General features: G+C 41.3%; 1 protein-coding gene across 2 annotated transcripts in view; it reads left to right on the top strand.

Moving 5' to 3' along the window:
• The window catches only part of LIMCH1 (LIM and calponin homology domains 1), a 172317-nt gene that overhangs the window by 126304 nt on the left and 26129 nt on the right, over nt 1-19884 (top strand). For both annotated transcript variants that reach the window (XM_084286398.1, XM_084286397.1), the window contains exons 15-20: nt 770-1015; nt 1905-1940; nt 7227-7353; nt 9542-9696; nt 9890-10292; nt 13727-13948. In XM_084286398.1, coding sequence (XP_084142524.1) covers nt 770-1015; nt 1905-1940; nt 7227-7353; nt 9542-9696; nt 9890-10292; nt 13727-13948 — 1189 coding nt within the window. The remainder of the gene's footprint in view (nt 1-769; nt 1016-1904; nt 1941-7226; nt 7354-9541; nt 9697-9889; nt 10293-13726; nt 13949-19884) is intronic.

Below are 19884 nucleotides of genomic sequence, written 5' to 3'. Positions count from 1 at the left end.
GCTGTCTAAAACTCAGACCAGAGATCTAGCAGATGCAAAGCTCTGATAGTGTGTGACAATAGATAGACATAGCAAGATTGTGTTATATTTGAAGAGTTTCCTGATTGAATATGAGCTAATCATTAAAAATATTTCCAGCACGAAAGTCGTGCTGGATATGGTAGATTAGATGCTTGTCTAGAACGTAGCCAGTGCCAGTGACCCCCAGACAGGAAAAGAAGACTCTGAAACTAGCTCCCCCCCATAAGCTTTGGTGTCTTTACTCAGATGAGCAGGGCTATGCAGGGAAGTTGGAGGTGTAAACCTCTGAACAGAGTTGTGCATTGGCTGGTTGAGCCACATGCAAGCAAGACTGGAAAGTTCTCACTCCTCAGGCTTTTCAAAGTACATGCGAAGCATGTACATGTGCACCTGTGCATATGCAGATGAAAAATTGATGTGTAGCTTATTCGGGAGAAGAAAAACACTGTCACGTACTGTAGAATTGAACAGTGGTTTGATGTTGAAGTGACCTTAGATTGAATATGTACATAAAGCTTTAATCTTTTGGGGTGTCCAGGGAAATCTATGTTACTGGCATGGAAAAATAGAAGTACAAGCATTTGACTCTGTTATAATTAAGTTTTATGCACCTATCTCATTTAGCTTGTCAGCTATTTCGGTTTGTGAGTTTTTTGTTAAATTACAGCTATTATTTTCATTATGTATATGTGATTTTTCAAATGTTGCTTAATACATTTCTTTGCACTGCTGCCTTTGGCTCACTCAGGCCTGAAAAATGTCTGCAAGTCTGCAGTACTAGCTCTGGAAAATCTGTAATGCTACCTCAACAAGAGCAGCAAGGGCAGGAAAGATGCGATCTCCCTCCTGCTGGACAAGACGATACTATTTGTACTGCCCAAGTGGGTGAACATAGCCTTAATGAAGTCCACCCTGATCAAATGTCTAAGCTTCAGGAGGTTCCTGAGGAAAACAAAAATGAAACATTGTCAGCCAAGGATGAGCATCTGCAAACGTGAGCTCTGTATGGTGTGAACCACGCAGCTTGTACACCCCTTGCTCTCCTACTGTGTGCATACTTCAGAATTCAGATTTTGCTTTGCTTGGTGTGTTTTCAGTCCAAACTAAAATATTGTATGCCAGTACACACTTCTGAGAAACAAAAAGAATATCTGTATAATGTATTGTTTTCTTTTCTACAGCTATGAAAGCAAATATTTGATTGCATTGTTTATGTGAATAAAAAAAAATTGCTTATGAGTAGCAGAGGTTCAACTGGACTCTGCTGGGCATCTTTAGACATGTGTGTCTTGCTTCTCCGTGATTAGAAAATGCTGCAGTGTCAACTTTTGTATTTTATTTTCTTTTATGATAAATCCCAGATACAAACATGTCATTTGCATGACTCTAAACAAGACAGGCACTTCGGTGAATGATGCACTGACATATGTATTACCAGTACCTTTGTTTCAGCTTCACAAAAAACAAACAAACAAAAATATTACCCTACTATAATGGTGACTTGAGCACTACTGTGGAATGTAACTGTTAAGTTTTGTCTCCATTTATTGCATGTGAGCCACTTAATGTAAATGTCAATATATTGTCTATTTTCATTAACTCATTTCTAAACCCAGTTTAGGTATACCATAGCACATTTTTATAACTGGGGCATTAGTCAGGGAGGGATGGGCAGTTTTCTTAGGCAGTTTGACCATCAGATGATTAGGTAAGTTTTGTGTATTGAATACATTATCTCTGAACAGCATGATTGGTTCTCTTTTGGTATGCTTTAGTAGTAGAGGTTGGATGTTCAACGAAACATTACCCAAATCAGATGGGTCCAGTTGCAATTACTATTTACTGTATTTACCAACACTCTAATTTTGTATTTGGTCTTGTAGATTCGGCCCCAGAACTGCTGTGTCTGATGACGCAGAGTAAGTTGTCTTGTGTTCACAAGATTCTGTTTTAAACAACTTACACTGCATGCTTTCCAGTCTTTCTACTAATTTAAAATGCAGTTGATGCCTCATTATTATTTTGCAGTGTTCCAGCAAATAAATTTTTCAGAAAAGCACTGAAAAATTGAATGCAATATGGCTTACATTGCAGCTAAAAATAATTTATATATAAAAGCCCATAAAAACTGAGCATAACACTAATATGCAGCTGTTGCTTAAAGCCTTATTCTTTTTTTTCTTATTTTCCTTCCTTTATTTTTTTTTCTTTTCTTTTGTATTTCTTCTGAATTTCCATTGCCTCTAATCAGTTATGGGTAAGGACAACTGGGTTGAATCTGGGCTGGGTACTGGGAAAAAAAACACAAAGTATGACCTGTACAACTCAACCAGGAAGAAAAAGGAAAATGCAAAGTACAATAAAATTCATTGTGATCTTCAGAATAATTATCAGGAAAATATATCTTTAGCTGTTCCTTTATTGTATTTTTAAATCTTTCTTTTGAATCCCTTCTACGTTGGGAGTAATTTAATAATATGCTAAACTTAATTTTTAAGCACTTCACCTCAATGTTTTACATTTTGCAAAAGTAGTAGGACTGGGACATTTATTGCATTTAAACATTTTTATTGTGTGTGGATGCATGTGAACTGTAGTTCAGAATAATACGCAATGTCATTTAAACAGCTCAGTGAATGTATTAGCTATTCTCACTTACAAAGCGCAGTCATTTAGAAGCAAAGAAATAGTTGGGGACTACCCACATAATAGTGTCTTTAATATCCTTCTGTTCACAGAAATGCATATGACCTTCTCTGTCTCCTGGATTAAATCACAAAGTAGAAATGGCGGAGAGGGTTTTCTTATTTCATTTTAATGACAAGTGTATGCAGAGACTCATATATATTTTTCAACCTTTCCTCTAATGATAAAGGCTAGAATCACGGACTGAATATTCTTTACAAGACCTGTACTATGCAGATGTATTTCCTTTATGCTGTGCACAGCCTGTGTCCTCTGCCCATAGAGTAAATGTGATCATTTTCAAGTAGAAATCTTTTCAATGAAATCAAGAGATGAGGTATAACTCGCATAGCAACACAGCAATATTATACTTCACAGTGGAGTCTTTCCTGCCATTTCATAAAGCATTACCTGTATGATTGATCTGTTCACATTTCCCACAGTTTCGCACGTCTGTATCAAATGCAAACATTTTAGAAAGTACATGGAGATGCCTTCAAAGAGTGTTTCAAAAAGTGTTTGGCTGTATAATGTGAGAGTAGCAAGGATGTGAACAAATCACATTGTTTATTGCACATCGATTCCAATTTTGTTTTAAAAGGCAAAATAATAAATGTTCAAGCCTTATTATCATCCTTGCCAGATGTGCTATAGAACAACTACTTCCTAAATTGTCTTTAAATTTCTTATAAATGTAAGATCGTGTTTTTCCTCTTGAAGATGAAGTACTTAGGAAGAATCTAATAAAATGTGTCTCACGAGTAGGAAAAATAAATTGAACTGACACTTAAAATGCTTCCAAAATGTTTGTCAAGTCTCCTTTGAAAACCATGCCTTGAACTGAGCCCTAGACTCAGTGCTATTTATTCTAGCAGCAGAACCTAGAAACCCCCTTGTTAGGCTGACAGTGTTCCCCTTGCTGGTTAGTGACCATCAGATCGTGTCAGCAGCCCAGGGCTGTCTCCAACTCCTGTAAAAGCAATATTCAGTGTAATTTGGAAGAAAAGAGACAACCCTGGCTAGGCACTGTGATTGCTTGGAGACTCCCCAGACATAATTAAAGGCTTAGTACAACAATGTGAGCACTGCATAAGATAATAGTTCTCTGCTGGGGGGCAGCAAGAGGTTGCTCATGGTTCCCTCTTCTATTTCTCCACTCCCCAGGCTTTCCTGTGGCCCTCTGTCAGGTTTCCAGTTCCTGTCACTTTCCAATTCCTGTTATGTTCTCCCCAGTATAGATGTGGGAGCCATTTTAGACCTGGCAGGGACTGCACTGTTATCCTGGGGCATCTTCATTTCTCTCCAGATTTCGAAAAATGCAGAGCAAAAAATACAGAGTGGTGTAGCTGGGCATGCTGTTATGTGGTAAAGTGTTGGCAATATGGTCTCTTCTGAAGCGGGAGAGGCACAAGAAGGTTAACTCGATGTGGTTGAAATGCAGTGCATCTCTCTCTTCCCCTTGCAGTTGCCTTCCCTATAGCTAACGTGTTGCTGCTGACCAGTCCCTCACCTCCCTAGGAGATGGGATGAATTCTGGTGGCAGTGTGACAACCCAGTGTTCATTTAGGCTTATGCTTTATACTTTAAGCCCAACAATTGAATTACAGTGGTCTGAGAAATTTGAGTATTTGTTTACTAGAGTCTGATCCTTTAGCCAGCCTGTCTCTTTTTTATGTTTTGTTGGGGTTTCTTAAGTCTTAGTATGTTTATAAGTGGTAATGCAGCCACATAATAAATGCTTTGCATAAGGATTTTAACATATTCTCATAAAAGAGATTTTTTACCATAGATCAGACTCTTAAATTAAATGGTCTGAACACTCAAGCCTATGAAGACGTTTTTATCTCATACTTCAGATTTTTTAAAAGTATTACTGTATTATAATTCTAACAAAAACAACTGTAATTTGCAAGAATATAGTAGTGTAACTTAAAAATTCACATCATCCCAAAGACCTAGCCTTTCAAAATAGGTTGGTCTGCACAGTGGTTTTTTTTCCCAGACCTTTGTTAAAGCAGCAGATGTGGTACGCTGATCACCAGAAGGGCCTGTCGCTTCCAGAGTTTGGATGCAATCCCCTTAGCCTTGCTCAAGGCAGAAAATTCATATTCAGGAATTCTGTACTGTTACATCTCCCACCTGTGTGCCTGTGACCCAGCAGTTTAAGGAAGATGTAAATCTAGCTCTGTTCATGCAGGTGATGGTTGCAGACTGGAGTCATCTGTAGCTTATGGAAGAAAGAAAGCGGAAGAAATGATGTCAGACTCATAGTGAAAGTGTCTTCTGACAGAAGCCCAGAGAGTTCTGGCCTCAATTTTCTTCTAAGGATGAATGTGTCAGGCAGAGAAACCAACATAGGCCTTTCAGGTGGCCTTTTCCATGTCCTGAGGAAATGAGGTGGATCTCGATAATGCCTGTTATATGCTGCTCAGAGCGGAGAACAGTGCTTTGAGTTGACTTCTTCAGATTGCTCTCTTGCCAGATGTACACAATAACCTGTTACTGCAGAGCTGACGTTAGGCTGACGGCAGGTTGAACCCATCTGGTAGCTGTGGCTACCATGATGAACCCATCTGGGTTCATCTGGCTACCAGGTTGAACCCATCTGGTAGATGTGGCTATCCATGGCAGTGAAGGGTGAGCAGTGTGAGGTGATGACTAGAATAGAAGGTTCATGTGGGCTTGTAGTGCATGGTTTCAGTCCTGTTGTAGGTTGAAGCCTTTTCCAGAGTGCCTTTTTTATTGCATTAATAGCCATAAAACCTTTGTTTTGCCATTTTTGTGTACCCTGAGTGAATGCAGGGAAAACATACTAGCCTTTCATTAGGAGGTCAGGACTCCTACTTGAAAGTATCTTTATTCTCCCACCCCAAATGACCAAGGACTAGTCCTCATGCACTAGAACCAGTTATCAGCATTTTGGGTCTTCTGTTTTCTTTTACTTTAAGTGAAAGAAATACTCTTTGACATGAGGGAAAGGTACAAGAAGGAACACAACCAGTTAGACCCAGCAAGCAAATAGCTAACACTAAAGGCTTTTCTTACTAAGTTTCAAAAGCACTTAAACTGGAAAAAAAAAAAAAAAAACAGCAACAGTGTCTTTATTATGCTATTTGTCTCCCAACCTACCTCAGCAGTCTGCAAAATATGGCTGGTATGGAAATGTTCATTAGTAGGCTTTTAGTTTTAAAAACAACAGCAAAACTTGCTCTCTCTTCTGTTATTTGAGAGTGCTCCAATCCAATCCTGAGTAATGCATCCCGTAAATTACCCACAGAGAATCCCAAAGTACCCCTCCTCAGCACTCTGTGTAAGGGATGAAGCGTGGTAATGTGCTCACTGTTCATGCTTAAAGGCAGTAGGGTGTGTGTTCTGTCATTTATTTCTGTATAAATGCCTACTAATGGGATGGGAACTGTGCATGTCCTTTTCCATCCACTGTCCAGGCCTTTCAGTTCTTCCTATAAAGTGGGTCGCTCACATCTGTGCTTGCCTGAATAAGATGACAGCTAAATATGTATATGCACAGCTTTCCACGTGTATTCACTTTAATTACTGCATACACAGTTGCCTACAAATTTGTCTTCATTTGGTGCTTCTCCTGCTAGTCAGCTCACCTAAAGCTATGGATGATCATTTGAAGACTGCAGTGAAATTACCTCATGTGGAGCTGCATGGCTTTTTTCTTTTTGCTTTTTTGCTTTTAATGGCACAACTGAGGTCATGTCTTACTAATAATAGGTAGTACGGGGGAGTAGTAAGTCCATTATCTACATGTGGAGATCTTTAAATAATGTGAATGGCTGTATAATCTCAAACCATGACCTTTTTTTCCTTTAGCTTTCCAAAGGTCAGGGACAGAAATAGCATGTGTATGAAGAAACTGTTCTGTCCTGATTACGGTTGTTTGTTGTACAGTCGGCTTTGCCTTTGTTAGGTTGGCTGGATTAATAAGTTGGTGCTGATAGCATTGAGCTCCTTCGAGGCAGGGAAGGGAGAGGAGGAAGCAACATGCTGTTTGTGTTGCATGGACTTCTCTGGGCAGGCTCTCCAGGTTTCTGTAGCATTTAGCCAGCCATGCTACCTGCAGTGTACTTCTCAAGCCTCTCTTGTTTTACAGTAAAATGGAAGCTGCTGTCTGCAGTATAATTGGAGGGGTCAGTGAAAGCTCAGTGGGAAACATCTTCAAAAAGTTAAATACTCTGAACTCAGCTCTGAATACAGTGATTTTAACAACTACTGAGTGTTGGTGGTAACGCTTCGCTTCGTAGTGAGAAATAAAGGTGCTGCTGGCTAATGAAAACAAGAGAGAATTGAGGAGTATAGTGCCTGAAGTGCTGCGTGGAAGTCATATGGCTGCTGACTGGGCCTTTTGGGGGACTGCTGCTTTTGGGAGCTTCGTAACGGTGCAGGTGTCTGATTCTGCTGTAGCACCCTCATGTGGCTTTAGCTCTAAGAAAGTTGAGGGAACATAAGCTTGCAAATAACACTGCCCTTCTTGTTATTCCCTCACCATTTAGGAGTGTGAGCATGTTCGACATGAGATGTGAAGAAGAAGCTGTGTCTCAGCCTCACAGCAAAGCTCGCCATGAAAAACTGCAGAACATACACAACCAGCTGAAAGAGGATGAGACCAGATGGCAAGATGTGAGTGTACAACATTGTCTGCAACACTGGCGCTGAAGCCTGCTAGCTGGGCAAAAAAAGTAAACAAGTAAACCTGCTAAACCTACAGTTGCCCTGTAATAAAAACAGGATCTTATTTTTTTTATTTATTTTTTTTTCATTTTCCAATAGGTTGTTGCTAAAAGCATAGAAGGTCATAATTGGGTGTACTTTATACAACACACAGGTGCACTCGGTATTTTTCTTTTTAATAAAATGTAATTAAACTGTAGGTAAAAATGGAAGCAGAACAGTTTCTATTCACTGATTTCTCCAAGTTTCTAATTAGCAATTGCCCGAAGTGACAAAATATAGGAGTAAGTAGGGTGATAAATGTATAGGTTGGATTTGACTTTAATAAATTGAATAGATACAGAAAATGCTAATATTTTCCATCTTATCCAAGCAAACAAATTACCCTTCAAGTTAGGTACACCCTGCTTGCGTTACAAACTGTTCCCAAACCCTCCTTTTTATTTTTGCATTATCTTCAGCAAATCAACAGGGACACAAAAACATTGTTCATGATTTGCTGGTAGGTTAGTACCAGCAGTTTCAGTATCAGTCTTGTTCATTCCTAAAGACTGATTTTCAATGAGGACTGTCTGAGTTGTGTTATTTTTAAATCTCTTCAAGCAGCTAGTACAGTGATTTCCAATTATAAGGACAGCTGCTACAAAACATCTTAGAGACATTTTTATAGAAAATTCAGAAGAAGCCCCCAAAAGAACAGTATACACAACTAATAAATAACTTTTTGTAGAACAATGAAGGATTTCAACTGAGTGGTCTGTATGTGTGGGAAGCCTTAATTTCCCAGCAGAGATAAGAATGAGTCCAAAGGAATTCAAGAGGTTTGAGGACTCTTCGCTGCTGAATGGAAAATCCTCTGAGCTAAAGTGTGCAAGTTTTCCAGGCCCTCAGCACCTTACACGCCAAACTAAAAGTTCTGAAGAGCTACTAAAAATTCCTGTACTGGAATGTCCTTGGCATTCAGAGGGCTTTGTAGAGACAACACCACATTCATGGTCTCATATTTGTTATATGCCCATGCTGTAAATTTGCCAACAATTAACAGTTTCATAGCTTGTTTTATTATTATTGTTTTTCTAAAGCAGCAGAGCTGGAAAAGATAAACGTCTGGTTTTTAATTGCAAAAAGAGGAGGAGGGCTTATGTTATGAAATTTGCTAATGAAAAACTAATTTCCAAACAATAGGCAATAATGGGAGTAGCTGAATAAAGAAATGCTTTTGTACTTCAATGAGAATAATTAGTAACTGAAGAAAATGAAAGGCCATGTTTCAAGAAGGGGATTATGGACTGATATATGTAGGTCATGAGAAGAAATACTTTAATGAGCATTCCCTTGGGTGTAACGTCAATAATTTGTGGTTTTAAGCTAAATTAAAAGTGACAAGGTTTGTTCCTGGTTTTAATAAAATAAGTTATGCTTGCAGTACCTTCTGCTGTTTACCAATAAAAATGCAATTAAAATATTTGGAAAACCATGTAATTAATGAAATAGCCTTTGAATTAAGTGTGTGTACAGAATCTCTGGTTTTTATTAAAACCAGAATTTGTTAGAGTGCGTGAAATACTGTCTGTATCCCAATCTCCTAATGTTGTAAAGTTAATGACAAACATGCCCCTACAGTTTCCTATGAAGTTATTTTTATTGCAAAAGTTCTGCAGAGGGTATTTTTTACATGTAAAATTTTGTTCCTTTCCTGGTTGGTTGCAGCGAAATTTTACAGCTTAGAAACACTTGTTTGCTGCAATATTTTACTGTGAAACAAATTTTGTCTTTCTACCCTCTGATATTTGTGAATTCATAACACAAGCAGGATGCAGGATGTAGGTGCCCATAGCAGGTATCCCCCATGGCTTTCTGTGTCTTAGTATCAAGTTGGTTTCACATAAGAAGTGAAGAACCAGAATCGCTGGGTCCTCTGGACAATTGTAGACAAGCAGCTTCCAAACAGAATAAAATCATTACTTCAACAAGAATGCGTCTACATAGCTGGATACAAACCACAGTCTTATTTCTCTCTCATATCTCAAGCCAACCAAGCGCGTTGCAGAGCTTTGCTGACTGGGTTCATTGATTTCTTATGGCCAGTTTTCAGTTGTTTGCAACTCTGCATTCAGCTGCCTTCCTTCTCCCGCAGGACCTGGCTCGGTGGAAGAGTCGTCGAAGGAGTGCTTCCCAGGATTTAATAAAAAAAGAAGCTGAGAGAAAGAAAATGGAAAGGTTATTGTCTGGAGATGGATCAAATGAGCGCAGAAAAAGCATCAAAACCTACCGAGAAATTGTGGAAGAGAAGTATGTATTTTACTGAAGTGCGGCGGTATGTCTGAAATTGTGGTGTGCTTCTTCGGTGATAGGTAGCTGTGGGCAGCCAGACCTGCAGGACTAGAGTTGGGGAGAGGGAAGGATATCAATGGAGCAGAGGAAGCAGGAATGATTTGCAGTGTTAATTTTAATGTGATGGTCTTTCTTGTATTCTCCCATGCAGAGAGAGAAGAGAGCGGGAGCTTCATGAGGCGTACAAGAATGCCAAGTCCCAGGAGGAGGCTGAGAGCATCCTCCAGCAGTACATCGAAAGGTTCACCATTAGCGAAGCTGTCCTCGAGCGTCTGCAGATGCCAAAAATCCTGGAAAGAAGTCATTCAGTGGAGCCAGATTCCCCACTGAAAGACCCGAATCCTCTGAGATACTTAAGGCAACAGTCGCTGCCTGCTCCAAAATTCACTGCCACCATTGAAGCAACCATTGTGCCCACCGCTGAGTTAGAGCCCAGCGGTTCGACAGGCCGCACATCTCCCAGCAAAAGTGTTGTCTCCAAGGCTGTGCCTATGCTGACACCCAAGCCTTACTCTCAGCCCAAAAATACACAGGAAGTTTTAAAGAACTTTAAGGTAGGATATGTTGCACTCCTCAGAGTCAAATGGGAGGCAAAAAAAAAAGTCCTGAGTAAATCATCTCAGCATGTAAATGTTTAATGCAATATAAGTAAAAAATCGTAGCAACATTCTGATGTTAAAAAATTCAGCCTCATGCACTGTGCTTTCCAGCCTAGTGGTCTTCTCTTGGCTATCATCCTTCTGAGGAACTTGATCCTGGAGTATTTGTGCTGGTCATTTTCCATCAGTCTACATTTGTCTGGGGGAAAAAGAGAGAAATGGGGGGCCTCTAGGATAAAAGCAAGGCATTTTGTGAGAAAGAGGTTAGGGAAGAGTATGTTGTCATGTTTTTTGTTTGTTTGTGTTTATAACAAAAGGACAGGGGTGGGGTCCCTGGAGGCCTTGATGTTTGGAGCAATACCTGAACTGGCTTTTGTGTCAAAGATCTGATTTTGCCACACCCAGACAAGTCTGTCCCAATCAGCCAAGTCACAAGCCTTTGAAACACTGTAGTCTGCATCTATTTCAGAGAGTCACTACTCCTTCAGGGTTAAGAACCAGCTTGCCCAGAGATGCTCTCTGTCCTAAGCGTGCTTCTCACTAGGGATTAATGGGGAAAGCTGCTTCACTGGAGTAAAGAAGGCATACAAGGTGCCCATGCACATTGAGGGAAAACAGATTGGTACTGGGGCAGTGATGTCACTGGGAACTGCTGGTGAGAGAGGTGGAGTGGCTGCACTAGGTTGCAAGAATTAGAGAAAGATTATGGGAATAAAAGAAGAGAATTTGGACAAAATTGGGGCTGCCTTGAATGAGGACCCAGATACAGGCTTTGGAGTGTTGGACGGGAGGGTTCAGAGAATACTGAAACTAGGATATAAAACCTTGGGAGTATATCCTTGGACTGGGTGGATATGGAGAATGGAAGTAGGATTCCCTTCCCTTCCCTTCCCTTCCCTTCCCTTCCCTTCCCTTCCCTTCCCTTCCCTTCCCTTCCCTTCCCTTCCCTTCCCTTCCCTTCCCTTCCCTTCCCTTCCCTTCCCTTCCCTTCCCTTCCCTTCCCTTCCCTTCCCTTCCCTTCCCTTCCCTTCCCTTCCCTTCCCTTCCCTTCCCTTCCCTTCCCTTCCCTTCCCTTCCCTTTTTTTTTCTCACAGGTCCAAGACCTGTATGCATCACATTTATGTTAATCCACACATAGTTCACATATACAGGGAGAAACTAACACGTGGATGCTTCTCCACCCTAGCCACCACTGAACATCTGTCTAGATCTTGATGTGGAGGAGTGAGATTTGTCTTAGTAAGAACCATTCCCTATACACGTATATCCTAATATTCCCTGTTATGTAGCTGTAGCATTATTTTGCCACGAATCACCAGTCTGTCGATGATTCTCAGCTCCAGTGACAATGTGTTGACTTGCTCCAGATCAGGAGAGGAGTATGTTTGTTTAACTCTGCAGCTGGGGCATCTGTCCTGATCATTCAAACATTTGGTTTTCCTCCCTAATATAAATAGAGAAATGTCTTAGTCTAAACAGAGACATTAAAATCGATGGTGTGGCCTGCCAGTGTTTTTCTGGCTTTTATATTTCTGAGGTCTTTCATGACCCACCTCTCTAGCAGATAATCCAGCACACAATCCCAGAAGACTTGGGGCTCAGCGTCTGCCCACACTTGCAGTTGGAAATAAACCAAGGATTGTGCAGCGTGGCTGAAGGCAGTGAGGAAAGGGAGGGAACTTTCCATCTGAAAAGCAGTCAGGACGGGTGAAACACGTGCAGAGCATGGGAGCTGGCTGTGTGAGGTGCTAGCTGCCCGCACCTCCCTGCCCTCCTGTCAGAGCTGAGGATGCCCAGCGCCCTGGAGATGGCCTCTCAGTACTCATCCTCAGATGAAGAGCAGGTCTCTGGACATATACAAGACATTAACAGGAGGGGTTTGCCCTTAGCACAGCACCAATCACATATACTAAGTTGGAGTGCTGCTTTTGAGGTATCTAAGCTGTTTACTCAATAAGCAGAGTATTGGAGATAAGTGAATAGTGAACAGAGGAGTGGGGCAGGGAGGATGAACTGGCAAGTACTTCTCTTAAACCATGTCTCAGTTTGGTAAAGCAGTTTTGACACTTGTTGCATATTTTTTCAATAGCAATGAAGTAAGCCAAAAGTTCCCACAGAAAGCCAGACCTTGGAGCTTGTTTTTACACGTTTTTTGTTTATGCAGTACCTGTGGAGAGCCCTGACATGGCTCATCACCACATATATCCCGATGGCTTCCCTAAGAAATCACAGGTCTCTGCTGTTACTCCCCCAAAGTCCAATTAGTGGCAGAGCAGTCTCTCTGTACTTTCTCCATCACCTTTGTGTTGTCTCCTGTGATGATCCTTTTGCAAGGAAGGATCTCTGTGCAGAGTAGTAAAGCTCTTCTCCAAAACTCAGCCCTGCTGACAAGCCTATAAACCTTTCTGCTGTAGCTAGGCAGGAGCTATATGGTGCTACTGATACCTTGTGCTCTTCTGGTCCCTCTGCAGATCCCAGCTGGGCTCTTACTGTGACTGTCACACGAGTTTTTTGGAGCGGGACTTTCTCTGTGTATATACCTGGACTTCTACAAACAGCCTGCCAAACTGAAGTGACTTTCTAAGTGCTGTGCCCATCCAAAACATATTGATGAGAGAAAACTGTGTCAGTGCAAAGGAAGAAGCTAGAGCTTATTATGTATTTTCTTCCTTGCTTAGGAGTTCCTCAAGGGGAATATAGGCCCTCCAAGGAGCAGGCTTAACCTTGAGAACAAAGTAGTTAAACTGTTTCTGCTCTCTCATCTCCATGATGACTGCATAAAATCATTTTCTGGGAAAGTGTCTATTTATTTTATAACCTCATGGAAAAGGTGGAATGCCCAATTTTATTTGTTGGTTCCTCACTTCCCTGTTATGAAAAGTACAGAAACAAATGGATATATTCTGCTGCTCCTGAGCCTTCAGAGTTCACCCAGCAGTGCTTCAGAAAGCATGTGCTAGTAATGCTGTGGTGAGCTTGCCAGACTGCACAGCAGCTCGCTGGTGTAACTAATCCTGGAGAACCAGCTGGCTTCTTGCACGACACGATGCAAAACCCCAAAATTTCAGTCTAAGTATAGCTTAAAGCATTGTTCTTTTAAAATCCACTGTGTATGTGATGTGCATAAAGGGTACATGTAAGTTACTGGGAGAGTGAAATGTGGGAAACTGGGAAATCCAGGAATATCCTGAACTTCTGTCTGTATTTTATGACCCCACAGACTGGGGTTTTCTTCTATCTTGGCCTGTTGAAATGTGTGCTTGGCTCTGTCCTGCACTGATGGTGTAGACTGTGTTAACAGCAATAGTAATGTTGTGTTGAAGTCCTAATTTCCTAAATTTCTCTGAATGCTAATTTCCTCCATGTATTTATTTAACTGTATTCTGCAGGTAGATGGAAAAGTCAGCGTGAATGGAGAGAATTTCAACGGAGTTGAAGAAAAGGATAAAGAGTGTACAACAGTAATATTTACTCAATCGCCAAGCAGATCTCTGAAATTTGATGGAGTAGCCAGAGGGGACAGGCCCCCGGTAGAGTTGAAGAAGGACCCCACAAGTGTTGAGCTCAGTTTACAGAGGCCTGCCACTCAGAGTGTGCACAAAGAGCCAACAGTAAGAGCAACACGAACAAACCAGCCTTACTTTCTCTGCCAATTTTCTGTCTCGTAATGTATTTAATCACTAACTAATGAAACCCAAGTGGTTATGTTTGTTTTATTTCAAGAGGGTGTGCCCAGACCAGGAAAAAAAATCCTTTGTAAATTAAAGGTTTCTTCCTCTGGGATGTGGGTAGAGAAATGGGAAGGGAAGGTTCAAAAACTTTTTGCAGCCAACGTTTCTTTTTTTTTTTTTTGGATGGCATGCAGCTGATAAGCATGCTTTAAATGTACTGGGCCAGGGAGAAATTGACTCTGTGTCCCAGCTATTGTGCACGCTTATTCAGCTCTTCTCCTGATGTTAGCTGATTAGATCAGCAACATAATTGGACTGTGTGAGCCATTATAATTAGTCTCAGTTTTCAATTTTCAAATGAGGATGTGGATGTGCTGGCAGTTTTGAGCATTCAGCTTTTATTCCCCTCTCAGAAATATTAGAGAAGGGGATAAGTTATTGAAATACTCCAAGGGGCCAATGTGCTTCTTAACTGCCTTATCAAAGAAACAAATTAATTTTACCTTTTCATCTCTCTCCCCCACCTCCCCAGAGAGAAAGGCAGAAAAAAAAAACTGGAGCATATCACAGCAGGAATCTAGATGCTACAAAACTATCACAGAAGTAGATGGTTAAAAACAAAACAAGAAATAAGGACTGGACTACTAATAAAGTATGTTAAAGGATTGCAACAAGTGGCAGGACAGGGAGTTTTAGCCATTCTTTTTTGTGTAACAACAAAGAGAATCAGAGATGCGGTGAAATGTGGATTATGATAATTTTTTCCTTTCATCTCAGATTTCTTCCAAGTATCGGCCAGGTGGATAACAGGGAGTGGGCAGGGAGGGATGGTTCATTCATGCCAAAGGGCTTATGTCTTATCTTACTTCCCTGCTTCATGGCAGTCTTTGGCCACAGACAGATGGGCTTTGAAGTCTACTTGCTGCAGAGTAGCTGGGAGCTGGGATGTGCGCTGAGCACAGACTTGATCTTGTCAGGGGGAATTGGTGTATAGGCAAGAGTGAATGATTTGCAGGATGGCAGAGCAAAGATTTCTTGCTTCAGAATTAATTGGTCCCAAAGGAGAAGCCAGGTAGGCATTGCATCTGGTCTGGGAGAGCTGGGAAGGGGAACCTTTGGAGGGCAGAGAGGGGCCACAGCTTGCTATAGATTAGAAGCAATAACAATGGTGATCAGAAAATTAGCAAAACATAAATATTACTGTCTCCGTTTTTAGGAGTTGTGGAAGAGTTGAGAGAAAATTCAGCAGTAGCAGCCACTGTTAGGGGCTCTTTGTACCTGTTTGATGGGCCTCTTTGTACCTGATTGATGCCCTTTCCTTTTCTTTCTATAGTCTTGGTGATGATGTGGCCAGCTGAATTCTAATTTTTCTGCTTTCAGTGTCTTAGCCCTCACGGTGATTTTGGCAAACAGGCAGAACTGCTTGAATTCCCAGATTCTTTGCAACTCTGATGTTTGCAGAATAACCTCCTGGTTTGTAAACTTGAGCGTGCTTAATGGTGAAGTCATCTGGAGAGAATGAGCATGCACCCAAATGGTGCTATTTCTCCATTCCAACAAAGGATTTTTTATCATTAGCTTCATAATTTGATCATTAATGTGACTGGGTAGTGCAAATCACTACAATTACTCCAGGCACTTCAGCCTCAAACAAAGGTGTGTGTGTCAGGCATGTCAAGGGCAAAGCACGGTGAGGAGGTTGCTTTGAGGGAGTCTACCGCAGGCAAACAAGTGGAATGCACTGAGCATGATGGGGGCAGAGAGAGGGAGATCTGCCTGTGGCTGGAAGCAAATTTGCTGGCCTGAGATAAGATTCACTGATTTGTTTCCTTCTAAATACTTGCTTCTCTGTACCCAGATGCTTAGTTTTAATTTTCCAGGCAGCAACTTAGCTCAGTCAAGTGTACAGGAATGCCCTAGTTCATGGATGGGAAGGGCTGAGGTGCCAGGCCACAGAGATGGAGCATGGGACCGACACTTGGCTTCCTCACTGGTGTGGGGGCACAGGCTGGCCCTGCCAGACATCTCCATATAGATGCCATCAGGCTGGGGCCAGCTTACCTGCTGGAATTGGGCAGCTACCTGGAGTCACTTCACTCAGCCTTCCCCCTGTCCCTGTTTTACTTTGGTTTGTGAACAACTGATAACAGTGATGTCAGCCAGCATCTGCGGTCTGGAGTATTGAGCTCATCTCGGAAGATACAGCCTCTCCTAGGAAGGCTGGGAATCCAAGCCTGGAAAGAAAAGAGCCATCTGGGCTTGTCACACTCCTCATAAAACACCTTCTTGGAAGTAAGACCTCTGAAGCTGCCACTTTTATCACCTCCAGCTGCAAGAAACCTGTGCAAGGCTGAAGTAAAGACTGTCTTCTAGCTAGTGGTGATGTTGTTACGATCTTTCATGAGGCAACAGCTCAGTTGGCCACTGCATCTTTTTATGAGACTGGTGTAGCATTTTTCACAAGAAAAGTTTTTCTTTGTAGGGGCTTGGTTAAGCATGTGTTTAGTTTGACCCACTCAGAAAGTTTCTGTCTGATGTTTAACCCTACTGAACTTTTAGGAGAAGAGGAGAAGACGCAAACAGGGATAGGAGGCAGCCAAGATGAAGAAGCAGAGCTGTCTGAAGTGGAAGAAGCAACTACATTTCTGCTAAGAAAAAAAATACAAACAGATGCAATGGAGCACGTTTCAAAGTCTTTTCTAAACTTGCTTTCACTGCCTTTGTTTGCACACTTTCCTTTATTTATACAGTTTAGAGACTTGTTAGCTCTGTCCTTCCCTGGCTTGGATTAAGATTCACAGGCACCAGTTCCTCTGTCTATTAAGAGATGCTCTTTCTAGTTTTTGTTGCTTTGTTTTTGTTTTCCTCTAGTTGCTCCTAGCTTAGTTTTCTTTATGTATTTTATTAGCTCACTTTCTGCCCAGACTCTCTTGCTGTGAGACTTCATATTCCTTTTCATATAGATATTACCTTTGGCCCTTCTGTCCTCCTCATCTGATTCTCTTCCTGTTCTTTGCATGCCCCTTCCTCCTCCATCCCTCTTACGGCTGCTTCCCTGCTGTTTCAGTTCAGTTGTCAAATTGACCGGTCCTGTCTTCTCTCTGCCTGGCAGCCTTCCCTTTGAAGCTGTGTAGCCCTGCTCTAAATCTGTCCGGCTGGCCTCAGGCGTTGTCTGCAATACGGGAAGATGCTGTGCAGCTGTACTTCAACAGCTCTCTTGGCCTGAATTTTGGAAAAAAGTTTAATCAAGTTGTACCACTTGAAATGCTAGTGTGATTTTTTGGGAGCTAGAGAAGCGTAAGAACCATTTTGTATGGGTTACTCCATACCTCAATGTAGGTTGTCTTTCAGACAAAAAAGAACCCCCACATACATGCGAACCCTGTAATGATTGGTGACCAGCGACTGATTGGGAAATATTAATAACTCCTGTCTGGATTCACTATGAAATGGGATGCAAAAAGCTGCAGCAGGTGGGAAGCATGGTAAAGAAGAATATTTTCCAAAAACTGGGCTTGTGTCTGTATCGTGTATACAAAGTACTTAGATTTTGGGAGGATTTTACAGGAGACATACCTTTATTCAAAGTAGTTATATTTTGCCTCTGATTCAAGGCTGACTTTGCTAGGAGGGGTAAATTTGGCCTATGAGTAGGATGGAAGTATCCCACTGGTGCTTGTGGAACAATGTGCAGCTAGGAGAGGTGGCAGGTAAAGCACACCTCTTTTTTATTTTTTTTCCCCTGCAAAAACTGGGGCAGACGCCCAAAGACTGACATGCTCAAAATCCTCTGATCAGTCAGAGGCAATGCCAGGAACAACGTGAAAATCATCTCCTCACTTCAGTCCTGTCTTTCAGCCATTAGGCTGTGTTTTCTTTCTATCATACATAGCAGTTATGCACATTACAAATACTGAGAAGTTGTATCATCTTACTCTTTGAATTAGAAGTTGGCAAAATACATGTTTTGTTTTAAAACAATATTTGTGCAGATTTTAGTGTAGGGGGATTAATTTGTCAGTGTGTAACACCACTTTATTTTAACTAATCTTTGTATGGCCATTTAGAAATTACTGGCTTGTTATAGCTCTAATTATAGCTTTGCTCTGATCAACCAAAAAATAAATAAATATAGACAGCAACTTTAAAAAGATGGGGGTGGGGTGGTGGTGGTGGGGAGATTTGGGCTTTCTTTTAATTTTTAGTTAGCCAGCTTAAACTTGTCCGTTTCTACTCACTGCATGCTTGGCACAAAAGAAACATTTTTTTTTTTCTATATCCAAGTAACACTCTCCTTCATCTTCAAAAATCCACTGATTGAACTGAGATTAAAGTATAAGCTTTCTTGTGGTTGGGGATTGTTGGCCAAACTACAAGCGAGCAGGACTGAAATCCTGATTTGTACATATCTGGTAAGACAAGTCTTTGTTCTTTGATTCATTACAAGAAACACTTGCAGAGTAAGGTATATATATTCCAGATTGACAGCTTTTCCTTAACCATACATGGGAAGATGCAGGGCAGGCTGGACTACCTGAAGGGAAAAAGGGTTAGAGTGAGAAATAAGAACAACAAAACTTCAAAGTGGGTAGAACAGAACTCTGCTTGCGATGTGGTTATGAATTTAGCATCCATATCTCCCATCACGCAGACCCCCATCTGATTTTCAGTGTCTGCAAGTGATAGGAGATTATTTTTTGCCCAATTGAGCAGTGATACCGAGCAAAAATGACTCTAACAAGAATTCTTAACACTATTTCTTGCAGCACTTTGAAGGCTTCTCTGTCAATTACTGATCCACCCTGGTCTTTGGCTGTAATAGCTGATCTGATTATAGCATTATCTAGCTGCCAGTGAAAGGGGCAGATGATTTAACATGTCAGAGCAGTGTCTGGCTGCACCACTGCACTGGCATAGCATGCAAGGCACTTACCTGGGGCAGCCCAAGGTCATTTCAGCGTTACCACTCGCAACAGAATAAGCTAGCTTCAATTAGAAAATCATTGTATGACATTTTAAAGGCTTTGAGTATAACCTGTAAAATGCTGATACATATACAATTTCCATCATAGAAGTTTAAAGGATGCATTGGGTAATTTGTACATGTGGCTATTGATACTGCAACCAATTTCATTCCTGAGTGACTTTACGGAATTCACACTGTAGTTCTCACCTGATTCTTCCAGCTCTCTGCATTCTTGCTGGTTCCAGACAGCTTGTTTTGTCATGTTTTCATAGAAAATACAGTATTACCATTTTATGTGATTTTGTGTACAAGTAGTGTTAACTGACCTGCAGTTTGACTTAATTTACAATAAGGGCTAATAAAGTTCTGCTGTAACTTCCTTTGGAGTTTGAATTCTTGTAGCAGTTGTGAAGTTCAGTGTTTCTGAGTTCCTAGTTAGTGTATTTTTAGGGTTTTGTAAGAAAGGTTCTGCCACAGCAGTAGGCAATGGGGCTGTTTCTGGCTTATAGGATCATAGCTCAAGAAATACCTGGATTGATATCCTAGTCCATGGGATAAAAGATCCTGTCGGCCACAAACTGAGCTGATATATTGTCATGCCAAACAGGAGTTTGATAATACTACACAAGAGCTTCCCTCTTAGGTACCCTCAGCAGAGGCAGTGATGCCTCTTCCCACATGAAAGCTGTGGTGTGGACAGGCTGCAGAGGTCCTCCATCCCAAAGTCTCAGATATGCTCTGAAATGCCCAAGGAACATTACTCACTAAGGTGTTTTTCAGAGCCCATGTCAAAATACAATCTTCCCAAGTGCAATTGAATGTTTTAATGGCTTTTTTATATTCAGTGGTAACATTGTGCTTTGATTACAAAATGTTTATGAAATGCAAGTGGTAGTCTGTGGTAGAAAAG

This window comes from Netta rufina (assembly GCF_964035555.1).
Source record: "Netta rufina genome assembly, chromosome: 4".
Taxonomy (NCBI): domain Eukaryota; kingdom Metazoa; phylum Chordata; class Aves; order Anseriformes; family Anatidae; genus Netta; species Netta rufina.
The sequence above is the reverse complement of the archived record's forward strand: the minus strand, read 5'-3'. Positions and strand labels throughout refer to the sequence as shown.